Source organism: Haemaphysalis longicornis, unplaced genomic scaffold (genome assembly GCF_048455015.1).
Source record: "Haemaphysalis longicornis isolate Haplotype H1 unplaced genomic scaffold, Haemaphysalis longicornis Haplotype H1 scaffold_1, whole genome shotgun sequence".
Lineage (NCBI taxonomy): Eukaryota > Metazoa > Arthropoda > Arachnida > Ixodida > Ixodidae > Haemaphysalis > Haemaphysalis longicornis.
This window is the reverse complement of record NW_027526203.1, coordinates 389,408,375-389,421,312: the sequence shown is the minus strand read 5'-3', so window position 1 is coordinate 389,421,312 and position 12,938 is coordinate 389,408,375. Positions and strand designations below refer to the sequence as shown.

At 49.5% G+C, this 12,938-nt stretch overlaps 1 protein-coding gene across 1 annotated transcript; it reads right to left on the bottom strand.

Annotated features, from left to right (window-relative positions):
- Positions 1 to 9,911: 9,911 nt before the first annotated feature.
- Positions 9,912 to 11,687, bottom strand: LOC144155256 (alpha-1,3-mannosyl-glycoprotein 2-beta-N-acetylglucosaminyltransferase-like). The gene has a single exon (XM_077686584.1). The coding sequence runs from the start codon at positions 11,628 to 11,630 to the stop codon at positions 10,302 to 10,304; it is 1,329 nt and encodes a 442-aa protein (XP_077542710.1). The 5' UTR covers positions 11,631 to 11,687; the 3' UTR covers positions 9,912 to 10,301.
- Positions 11,688 to 12,938: the final 1,251 nt, after the last annotated feature.

Here is a 12,938-nt window from a genome sequence, read left to right as displayed (position 1 = left end):
AAATGGCCGCGTATCTGCTCACTTCGCTGCAAATGTCGTCGAAAGGCGAACACTTCTGCCGCCCCTGCCACGTCGATGTCCCTCTTCTCTTTACCTCCCGCCTCTCCCGCTCTTTCCCTCCCGTTTCACTCTTCCCACGATAAGCACAGTAGAGGTTTGCTCAAGTCGATTCAATTTTGCCGCGTTCTATGCTCGCGCCATTTACTGGAAGTTTTCTTACTGTTGAACTTGGAACACTTCCGCAAGGGAGCGCCGCGAGCGCTGTTTTTATTTTGGGGTCCAGACATTTTCTTCAAGGCGTATTTTATTTTCCTATCGCAAAAATCAAGCATGACGTGTATTTTTCATTAGAAGAACAGAGCAATTGTGCATTATGCATTGATGTCTTACCTCAAGCACGCCTAATGTTTTCTTTTGCTCCACAATGCTGACAAGAGGGAACATTGCCACCCTATTTAGTAGTTTAAAATGCTTTGCTAATATAAACGTCTCGTTCAAGAATTTATCTTTCGGTCGGGCGGCTGAATCGCGGGACAGACAGACAGACAGACCAAACTTTTCGCGTTTAGGTAGCCCAATAAGAACGATCGTCCTTAAAAAGCTTTTAACCTGCAACCTTGCTTCAAACTTCACCTTTTTCCTCGGCACGCGTTACCTTATAAACGGTTACCTTATAATGATGGCGCAGGACTTTCCCGTACAACCGGCCCCATACTGGTGCTCCGAAAAACCTGGCTTGATATTATGCAGCGTCACTGCCGAGCACCTTCAACGGGGTGGCTTTTCGGGGCTAAAACGCCCACGTCATGGCCCTATATAATCAGCCTGTAGGAATTGGGGAAACGGTTACCGAATTATATAATAAGTCTAAAGAATGAATCAGTGAATGATGTCATTTTTGGGAAAAATTCGACGGGGACCTTGCGACAGCAGTGCGGCGCACGTCTTCGTTGGCGAGAGAACTGAAGGGCGTGCGGCTCGTGCTGGGTTACGCGCCGGAGCCCAACCAGTGGCGTGCCGCAAGTTGGCAGGTGCTACACGAAAAAAAGAAGAAAAAAAAAAAAAGAAAGAAAACAAGGAGGGGGAGAGCTCCGTAATTAAATAAACAACTTTTTTTTTTCCAACCTCTGATGTTTGGCCGATCCCCTGATTGGGTATGTGCCCCACCCTAAGGAACAACAACAGCAGCAACAGCTGCCCTGGAGCCTCCGCTTGATGCGGTTGCCCATGGCGTACACACCACTTATGTACTGTGTATAATCAATGCCCGTTCCCGTAACCTGTTCAATTAATTTCTCTACACATGCCGCCTTACACAATTTTTTTTTATGTGTTTGATAGACTTTTGTGGCTCGCATACAGCAGCACCTTCCAGCGTTAACAAAAGGAGCAGACTGATAACCGCTTCCCTTCGAAGGGTCGCGAGCAATATGAGGAAGTAGATCCACTCTAATGTGCAGCCATCCACAAAAAGCGCTCGATCGGGCAAATACCCCAGGGATAACCACATTGTATGAAATTCTATACTTTGGCACATTATCATAAAAAAGATGGCATTATTGAGTAATGTGAATCCCCAGCAGCAGATTCATTATAAATGTCTGTAGTTTTTTCTCTTAAATTAACGGCACTCACCAAGGATCATCATCTTCTTCCAGGCATTATATCATGGCCGCATGTATGTATGAATATTTATTGGGCGAAGGGGTGGCCAGTGGCCTAAGAAAGGAGGGGTAGTTTGGGAGGGGGTTCAGGGCTCCTGTAGGCCCTAACTTCCGGCTACGCCTGATTCCTTTGCGAACTCCCTCAGGGAGAGTAATGTCTCCTTGGCATTACTGGGGTTCGCATGGGCATCGTCCACTCTTCATACAATTGCACGTGTTGGGCGTGTCGGGCTCGGAGATGACGGAGGCCCCCACAGTCCTACAGGAGTTGTCGCATGCCCGGCTTGTCTGTGGAGTCCTCGAAGTACGGGCAGGGGTACGGTGGGTCAATGAGAGCGGAATAGACGTCACGTTCAAGTTTCTGGGCCATTACGCGCCGCCACTTTAACGAAGGAGCGCCACTTGTGCAGTACATCCTCGGTAAGAGCGGCTCCTGTTCGGGCCTTGTGGGTTAAAACTTTAGCCACCATAGGCGTGCGCAGGGTTCTAGATTAGGGGGGGCGAAGTCTTACCGCAGCGCCCCCCCCCCCCCCCCCCCCCACACCGCCAACTCCCGACCTCCTCCCATGTGTAAGAATTTATAAGATCCATTGAGAAGAAATGTAAGAAGTGCGTATGAATTTATAAACTTAATATTGTCTATTGTGAAACTCGCTTTTGCGCGGCTGTTTTGATCGGTGCTGCGCACGTTATTTTCGAGGAAAAGTAGAAAAAGGACAAGCTCCGCAATAGATGGAAAATTTAAAATTATGTGATAACGTGTTTCTCACAACAGCCTGCTTCTGGTCGATCCCCACCTTTCCGGGACTGAAAGTAAACAGCTTTTGGAAGGTAACGTGAGAGTTCTTCGGCTGCCATTACCGTGAAAACACGCGTGGTCATACCCTTACGGAACAGGTTCGATTGAGTAAAGGTATGGGGCAAATTTGGCGCCCCCCCCCCCCCCCCAGGATGATTAGGGGGGGCGGCCGCCCCCCCCCGGCACCCCCTGTGCGCACGCCTATGTTAGCCACTCTAGGTAAGCTCTTTGGAAGAGGGTGCTCATTTTGGGGAGTCATGTCTCGCAGCTTTGTCTTTCTTCGTTTTTTCTCGTGTTCAACGAGGCTGGCCCGGTCGACGTCAGTCAGTGGTGGCACCGGGTGTTCGGGAAACGAGTGCAACGTAGAATTTTGCGCGCTCGCCATCGCGCGAGCAACCTCGTTTCCGAGGCTACCTGCCTGACAACTGGCGCCACTATGTAGTGCACGCTATTCCTAAACCCGGGAAGCCTACTGACAGACTAGGCAACTTGCGACCCATCTCACTCAAGTCTACTCTGGGCAATCTGCTGGAAAGAATGGTTCTCAGTAGACTCTACCACCGTTTGGAGTACGCGAAACCCGATTTCTTCAACCCTGGCCAGAACGGGTTTCGCAAGGGGCTGTGTACCTAAGACAGCTATACATCGACTGTTGAACTTTTTTTTTTAGTTTTCATGTTGCTCTCGTCCGACTACTGCCGCAGCTGCATTCATGACCTCTTCCTCACGGTACGGTTACGATGAGAGCTGCACTAGCCTCTTGCTCTGCAGCGTACTTTCTCGGTCTTCTGCGCCCGCGATCAGTCTGGTGCATCGTCACGCATAGCGATGTGGAAGGAGGCTCTGAGCCTACGGGGCAACGTGTACAAGGTGCGTCCAGAACTTTCTACCAGAGTTCTGGTTCTACGTTCGGTCGCCTTTTCTCGGAACCTGTTCCCCTGCTGTTCCCTTCCGGCGCGCGCTCCCTTGCTCATGCTCAGACTTTCTGTAGCACTGCCTTTTTGGGAAGAATCGTGCCCCACACAATGTTCAGTGAGACGCATAGACTTAAGACGTTCTCCTTTAAAAAGTAGCTGCACTCTTCGGACCCCTCTCCCAGAGCTTTCACCAGCTCGTGGCAAGAACACCAAAAGTACCTGGCCAATCGGGCCCGAGTGGCGGAGGTAGCCCGCGGCCTCTGGAATAAGCAGACGCCACCCACGTATTTGTTTTATTTATTTTTTATTTCTTCTACTGCTTCTGCAACAAACGTTTTTTCACCCCCACCCCATCTACCAGTCTTCGGAACTCTGTGTAGAATTGTTCTTGAGAATGCTGTTACGGGCATTTAGGAAGGGTTCAGAGCACCCTCCCCCGCCCATTTACCGCTTTCGGTGTTTCTAAGGGCCTAGTCTCCCATAGACGACTCTAAAGACTCTATATACTTATAGAGGCTGTTTTCTATGAATACGGGCTGTTCATTATCATTATAGAAGTCTCTGTCCCTAGGTTTAAGAGAGAGAGAGAGAGAGAGAGAGAGAGAGAGAGAGAGAGAGAGAGAGAGAGAGAGAGAGAGAGAGAGAGAGAGAGAGAGAGAGAGAGAGAGAGAGAGAGAGCAAATTTTATGGAAAACGGCGATGTTAGCCGAGCCACCGCACTGGCTTGCTACGCCAGGGGGAACAAGAAAAAAAAATAAAAAAAACGTTGTGTATTATCACGACAACCGTGAGAATTACCGTCAGCAATTTCTCACGGCAGTCACCTCTCATTGGCTAAGAACGCTACCCTGAGATTCTGTGGGAGCAATATTCCCTAAAATGCCGTGTTTGCAGCTGCCCCTGTAGCGTTGTGGGCTAGTACTTGTTTTAAGCGGGAAGGCTCAGGTTCGAGTCCGACATTGCGATGTTTTTTTTTTTTTTTTTAGCTTTCGGAATTTTTCAGTCATCGGGATTTTGTTAATGCTATGGTTTTTACTATATCAAGAGATAGATGTACATGACTTCCAGAATGGGTTGAATTAAGTTTAATATAGGTTGTGTTCTGTGCCTTTGGACCGGGTTAGATTAGGTTTGTTGCAGTTTGGCTGGATTTGGGTAGGTTATGACGCGTTCGGTTAGGTTACGTACGTTAGGTTCGGTGAGGTTATGTTGCATTAGGTTACGTTGGGACGTAATATTGTTCAGCAAATTTTGGGCCAGCCAGCTTTTATGGAAACTGCCGTGAGAATTTCCCGGAGGTAATTCTCACGGCTGCCGTGAGATTAGACGCAGCCAATAAAAAAAATAATTATAAATATGAAAAGATGTCCGGTGATGCGCACAAAACTCTCCGTCACATACAGAATGAACTTTTCCACAAAACACTGTCCAAGTCTGGGCTCCGAAGAAACACCAAGAGAGCTTTGGTCGCATGTGTAGCCTGACTGGGACCCGACCAAGGACCCAAAACTGCCTTCAACTCAAGCCGCCTAAAGAAAAATAATATAAGTTTCTGTCTGTGGACGATGCACTTTGAACACACGCATATGACATTACTGATGTCTTCTTGTGTGTCACATTTGCAGCAAAAAGGGGAAGATGCCTGCTGGACTTTGTAGAGGAGGTAGAGGATCGGTAGAGGATTGAGCGCAGTCTACGAATGGCTTACTCGCGCATGCTGAGCCCTGGTGGCATCCTGAGGGTGCACTTGGGGGTCAGTCAGGTGGACAGGTGCGCACAATCGCTCACTTCGCGGATGAAGACATTATCCGAGCAGCCTCGCATACCGATCAAGGTACTGCCGTCACCATGAAAGTGCCGCTACTTCATGTGCGCCTTCTTGCGGACGCTGTACCGTCGAAGTTACCGAACTGTCCGAGCTACGTCTCTGGAAGCTACGAAAAGGGAAGACCCGGACTTCAATCGGGCGCGCTAAAGCAATGCCATCTTCCATGAAATTGATTTTTAATGTCACCCAATGCTTTTTATCGGGATGCAAAAAATATTTTACTAATGCAATGACTTGCGCTTCTTCCGTAGAAGCACGTTTCGTTTTCCATGTGTCCACAGTTACATGCGTTTGCGGAAAATCTGCTATTTGTTACGAGTGCTCATATTGTTATTGTTACGGCGAGTGTGCCAATGTAAAAGCCGTAGTGGTGTTTTGGGTGCGCAAGAAACGTGAATAAATGAACCAATTGCCGAATCTAACTGACATATAACAGAGCACACGAGGATGACAAAGTCGATTTTTTGAACCAACTAACCAACCATTTCAGAAGTCAGGAGGCGAAGTTCTGGCGCGTAATGAAAAAAAGTGTAACGCTCGTTCTCATTCATATCATCGACAATAAAGCACCGTGCATGAAATACTCCGCGCGTAAGGAGACTTGAGCGTGACGCTACACGTCATGAAAATGGGCGTAAAAAACTAGGCACAGATATGTGCGTTCCCGAAACTGCTAAAAGTAAAATGGGTATTGTGGAACTCCGCGAAGGCATCGAAATGGGAAACGGTGACCTGATGTCCGACTCGGTCACGGAAATTTGCGAGGCTGTTTGTTTACTAATGGATCGGTTGTCAACGCCCCAAGCTGGTCACGATGACGACTGAATTCGATTTCTGCAAGAGCAAGTCACCTAATTCCTGTCAAAGTGCTTAGTCCATAATGTTCTGCAGCATTATTTACACTATATTTGTTCCATGCGTATGCTTACATGCATAGCCAGGCATATGCTCGCCGCATCCTGTGACGATCAGATCATTACGCTAGTCTTACGGTATGGGCCCTCAGCAAGAGAATTAGAGCGAAACATTCCTCAGTTACATGGCGAGAAGAATTTCTGCCATGAAAGTTGACCAGCACTTTGTCACAGTTATGGTAATGAAATACATATAAAACTGTACCTTGACTACGGTAATACTACCGGCGCTGCGCTTAACACAAATGTAACTTCAACTTCTGTGGTAAGTTAAACGGCAAACTTCTTGACGCTGCTGATAAGTAAAACAAAAAAACGAAACTACCACTCTCCAGATCAAATGGGTGTATTCCTCCTTGTATAGCGCAAACACAAAACAAAATTGGGTTGTGTAAATAAATGTTTTGCTCCTATAATATTCTTCGGGTCAAATATTTTTCAATGTGTGCGCATGCTCGACTTTGCAAGAAAGAAAAGATTCCGCACGGTGCATCTACGCGACAACCTCTCTTGAACAGCGCTCCGCAGTTTTACCTAGCCGCCCTCTCGTGTGACGTCATCGAAAGAGAGGTAAGGCCTTCTCCCTTGGCGCGGCGCGGTACAGCTGCCATGGAGAGGATGCGCGTCGTGTGAGATTGGCTGAGCCCAGTGACGACGTTAGCGCGAGACGTGCCGGAGCTCTAATGGAAGAGAGGCGATGTGTGTTCCCGCGGCGTCAGTATCTGGTCTACTGTCGAGATGGGCTAAGGTGGGCGAAAGGAGTGCAAACAGCTTGTTTCATCCGTCTTCTCGGCGTTAAGTCTGTGATTCTGGCCCAATTTTTAGGGTGCAGCCCTTTGGCGCCCGTTCGTGGGCTGAGCGACGTCGCCGTGGTCGTTGTAACCGAGCGAACGATGGCAAGACCGAAGAGTGAAAGAAAGCAAAGGAGGAGACTGTCGCTAAATGTGAGGGGAGGGCTGTTCTCCATGGCGGCTTAGCCGGACGCTTCTCCGAAAGTGTGCGAGGGGGGGGGGGGAAGGGCAGTATGCTGAGCCCGCACGAGACGCTCGTCTGCGCGACGCTTGGCGAAAACGTTAGGGGGAGCGTGCGCGTGACGATGATGTGCGTTCGCTTCCTAAGACGCAGTTCGCGGTCCCTTCTTGAGACGCACTTCGCGCCACCGACGCATAGGCTCATCATCGCTGCCATCGAGAGAACCCACGAGTGAGTGCTGCGTCAGCGCACTCCAGCATTCACGAGTGAGTGCTGAACTGCGAGTGAGGCAACCGATCGTATGCTTCGTCAGCCGCTGCTGGTAAACGAGCTGCCCGAGCGGAGGCTGGGCTACGCCGACGCCAGAACCCAGAGAGTGCTGAACAATGAGCTAGGCAACCGGTGCTTGTGCTTCGTCAGCCGCTGAAAATAAAAGTTTTCTGTAACCATACATATATGTCTGTCCGAAATCCTTCGCGCCAACATATTTTGCACAGTCAAAACAGCTAAACAGCTGCGCCCAAATTTCGCATTAGGGAGTACCGTAATCACCAGACATTTTTTTAAACAGCGGAGCTGTTTAAGCTTGAGCTTGGTCCGGTGGCGTTAGCAAAAAGAAACACAGAAAAAAATTTAGCGCCCTTCCACTCTGTGAAGAGGGAAGTCCTGCGAAGCTGGACGCAGTTCCCGGAGTGTCTGAAAACAAAAACACGTTTCTGTGTAATTTGCGGTTGAGCATACTTCCTAGCGAACTAGCTGAATGAAACCTGGAAAGGACTCGAGCTTTACTCTAGCGCACAAACATAGGGCTTTCTCCATGACGCGTCGTAGGCGCCTTACTGTCTCTGTAACGCACAAAACCACTGCGCTCGCCCAAGAAGGACGCCGGACAGGCCCCAATGGGTCGTTTTACGTCCATGTTTAAATCTCCTACCAGCACACCAGTCATGTCATCAGTGAAGACGTAAAGCCTACAGCTGCGCGTGAATGCCCCCCCCCCCCCTCTTTTCACCCCCATCCCCCCCTTGCACGCACAAACCAGCAACCAGTAATATGCACTTGCCTTAAGTGAAAGCGCCTGGCGAAAGTTTCGCAATGAAAGCCCTTCAAGTTAACAAAAACTATTGGCTCACGTCGGCGAGCCAAGCAGGCAAGTTCCTGTTCATTCTGTATAATTTGCAGCTACTCGGCGAGCTGGAACTTTTTGCGGCAATGGCGGCGGCAGTGGCTTTTCGTTGTTGTCGAACGCATTCGCGTGTCTGTGCAGTGCGACGCTCCTTCAATTCCCACTCTTCTTCCTCCAAGCGAATGACATGCGTCCCCCCTATAGCGAGTGAAAACCTGTAAGAACTTGAGCTGTATTCTATCGGTCAAACATATGCGTTTCATTCCCTCGTCAGAGCCATCTTACTGACACTGCAACACAGCGACCCAAACCCAAAACGCTCGACCGCGGAGAACAGCTGACAGGTCTCATTCAGCCGTGAGAGTTCCACGTTTAAATCTCCCGCCAGACCGAAGGGCATGTCCTTGGTACGGACATGAAGCCTAGCTGCGTGTGCCCTCCCCCTCCTTCCCCCCTCAAACCGTGAACGTATAAACCGGCAACCGGTGATTAGGTGCAAAAAATAATGTAAATAAAAAGTGATAAAAACAGAGAGCCTGGAATCGCTGTAGAACTTTGGTCGCGGCCAGCTGCCCGATGAGCCGACGAAATCACGGCACCTCCGCCGCCAAAGATCGGGTCGTCCGTTCTCGAGAGCAGAAGCTCCGCCCTCCGATTGGAGCGGCGAGCCGGGCAAGCCGGCGAAAAGCGCCGGCAGTGCGGAAGCGGCAAACACAAACTCGTGACGTGTTTGGATGTTGTTTATTTACATAATATCCACGGGGTGTCGATTGCACGTGGTCCTCTGCTGGCTTCTCGGTTGCGTTTCGCACACCTTAAAATTGATTTTAAATATGTTCTAGGCTGTATTCGCTGCTGATATTTAGCAGATGATGTATGTGTGTTCACACCAATCTATCTCCGTAGTTATCTCGCCTTCAAAATTTTGTGTCAGTACCCCTTTAAGGTTTTTTTTTGTTGTTTACTGCACTTGGGGGTGGTAACCAGCGCTACTCGGACTACTCCGGGTGAAGGGGACCTTTTTTTTTAACCCCCGGTCCGTGACTCGAGCGTCTACGACATGTCGAGAGTGGTTGACCAACTTTGAACCCTCTTAAGCTACCTTTGGCACCAAGACTGCCAGAACCGAGGCCCTCGCTATGCATGTAGCGAATCAGAAATGGGAAATGAGGGGCTCGGTGAATTAAGACAGAATAAGGGTTGGCAGTCAAGAAAACCTCGGAAAGCAAAGGGGAGAATGTGGTAGGTCATAGAATGCGGTAGGTCATAGTCCAAGTGGCACTGGCTACCACCCCCAAGTGTAGTAAGCAAAAAAAAAAATACCTTAACATAAATACCCGCGAAAGTGGTGGGGAAACAGCCCCGCCGGTGCGTAGTGGTCATCGCACCAGACTGGTATTCTGGAGGTCGTGGGTTCGGATCCAACCCGGCGGGCATTTTTTCACCACTTTCCTTCTGACTCAAGCAACAAAATTTTCATCTGTTTATATGACCTACCGCATTCTCCCCTTTGCTTTCAGAGGTTTTCTTGACTGCCAACCCTTATTCTATATATATATATATATATATATATATATATATATATATATATATATATATATATATATATATATATATATATATATATATATATATATATATATATATATATATATATATATATATATATATATATATAGGATTTGCGTCTACACCATGTCGCGAGTGCCGCATCCAAATTATGTATTTGTGACGATTAGATGAAAAAACGTATACCTGGTATGAGTAAAGAGCGTTTAACAGTATTTTGTCTGGCTGTTTGCATTACGGGAACTACATAGACGTCTCCCTCACTACTGTAGTTACTCGGCATAGCAAGTCGCACTTGACAACCAGGCACCACGTCACTTCGCGTTCACGGAACATTGTCGTATACACACTCCTCAAACGCGCGTGTTTCTACCAAGTCTTTTTACATGTGTATAAATAAACGCGTTTAACTGTGTACTCACGAGGTTGGGAACATAAATTCTAGTAACGCGTTTAACTGTGTGCTCACGAGGTTGGGAACATAAATTCTAGCACAGGCACACCTGCACAGCCTAGAGGAGCGGCCGATCAGCATTAACTTCTCGTTGATGGGATTTCCCTACCGCAATGTGAAGTGGGCGCTGGAATTCCCATGGCTCTGGCACAAGGAAGAGCCGTATTCCTTCATAATAAGTGCTCACGACACCTTTGTAGGCGGTACGTGGCACGCCTGCCTTAAAATCGTTCATGATTCCGAGAAATTCGGCAATTTCATCAAAGGCTCTTTCCCCCTCGTAAGGGATCTTTGAGGGGCTGTGAGTCAGGCGTCCTCCTGTTAGGTCCTCCAAGCTGTGTAACCTGCTCTCGTTTACTGCAGCCAGGAATGCTTGGTCATAGCGGCTTTGGTGTAAGTAACTTAGGTCCATGCTACTGAACCGCACGAAGACGTCGTTGAGGTGCACGTCCCTCAGGTATGTGTCAAAGAACTGTCCCTCGCTGACACCTTTACGGCCGAATGTGCGCGTGCGCGACACTTCGGGTCGTATGCAGGCACGGCCCTTGCGCTGCTCGTCATTTCGAATCCAGTCGTCCCAGAAACTCTTGGGCCATCGAGGGCCAATCTCTTGCCAAAGCTCTCGCGTAAGCAGCCAACCTAGCCCGGAGAAGAAATCGGTGCGATGTAGCATGTCCGGTGACAGGGATATGTGCCTGCGCTTGCCATTGTCGTTGTAGGCGGAGATGCAAAACAAGCTGGGATCGTTTCGTAGGATGGGCAGCAGAGAAGCGAAGTATTCAAAAAAGTCGGGCGCTATGTCCAAGTCGTCTTCGAGCACAATTACAGCGGTGTGCTTGAAGTGATCGAAAACTTGCGTGAGAGCCCACTTGTAGTGCCGTGCGATGCGGTAGTAACCTTCGATATTGAAGACCGCACTCACTCCCTCGGTGAGTACTGTTTGATCGGGCTGCTGCATAAAGAAAAAGCCGTAGTCGTGCTGGTACTGACGCAGGAGCTCGCTGGTCTTGTTGTGGTAGCCGTCCTGACTGACGATCACGGGGAAGCGCTCTCGCGACGGGCGAAACCTGATTACCTGGTCTAGCGCGCGCTTCACGGACACTCGGTTGAAGGCGAGCACAAGGACGGCAATGACCTCCTCTTGGTTCTTCGAGTCGTCGATTGCTTTCTTCGACCGCTTGAGTTGGTCGAGCCCTACGTCTTTTGCGTTGAACTGCGAGCGCACGTCTTGATCCAGCACGACGGCCTGTGAGCGCATGAGTCCGTACAGGCGGCTCTGGTTAAGCTGCAGGAATATAAGTCCGGTGATGAAGGACCAGACGAAAGCGCCAGCCAAAAGTAGCGCGTTCAGGCGGTTCATAGTGGCTGGACACCGAACGTGGTGCATTGCGCGGTGACCCCTCGGGTCGCTGAAACCATGCCGCAATGAGCCGTCTGGCACTGCGCGGCCGCTAGCCGACTGAGCAGCCCGCGTACTTCGGGGCGCGGGAGAAAGCTGCGACTTCGGCGCAGCTGTTTAGTCGACGTGCTCGACGCTGTTTGGCTGCAGCAGGCCGCTCGCCCGCTTCGAAAATTGTGAATGGGCCAGGCCGCACAGTCGTCGACGCCGTTGTTACAAGGGATTGAACAGCGTGCAAGAGTTCGGGAAATATACACTTCGGCGTCGCCGCTGCCAATCTGGCCGCAAGCGGGGTTGTAGAGTCATCTTCCGGAGGAGGATCGGCTGAGGTTCGGGATGCCCACAGTTGAGTGCCTTTCTGGTGCCGTGCGGGTCGCTCACCCCCTCTTGACGTGGCGCTCACTCATACGCTGGATGTTGCTGCTTAGAGCTACAAGTCTTGTAGTAAAGGCTCAGCTTATGCCACTCTTAAATTTTAGCACAAACGAATGGATTTCTCGAGACAGTGCCACTGAACATCCCGCACATGGCGTCGGCGCTGTCAGCTCTGGAGTATTAGTGTTGTTCCATGAGGGCTCTTAGTCAGCTGGATCGTCATCAGTAACTTCACTGGGGAAAAAGACAAATAGGTGTTCACTGCAGAGGGATGGTTGGTGCCCTCATTTCAAAATTTTACTGGATCTTGCCACCTCTCGAACGTGGTTCATCAGTTTCCTCTGAAGCACCAGGTCTTAGCTCCCAAGAGCTGCCTTCCACTGCTCTTGTTCTTCCTTTGGTGTCGTATTGCCTGGCCATTTATTCGTACATTCTTATGTAACCGTGGTGCAATGTCGGTTTACCGCCGAAATCGGGACAAATGTCTTGATATTGCTGTGGATACATTGCGCTGCGTGTGTCTGGATTTGGAGACGTGTTCGTTTGAATACATCCCTGCGATGTGACATCTTCTGTGTTAAGTTTTTATGGGGTGGTGAGTATTGGCTCTAAGCACCTCGAGTCTTTCGTGGGGTAAAGGAGGGAGGGACTGCATACAAGCAGACCGTGTTGATTTCTTTTCAGTTCTTTAATTCATGAGCGATCTGATATGCTGCCTCGTTCCACCCTATAGCCGTTCATGTACCGCGGGGTCTATGTGGTTTAATGTGTTCGGTCCGAGTTGCTGTCGACGGCTGGGAAGATATTCGCCGTCGCCCTTAATATTATTCATTGGTGTATCCTTGGCATGCAAGTTGTGAGTCTGTAATAGCGTCTCTGGGACATCTTTCAATTTACTTCGCCTTTCCGTTTCAGTGTTCT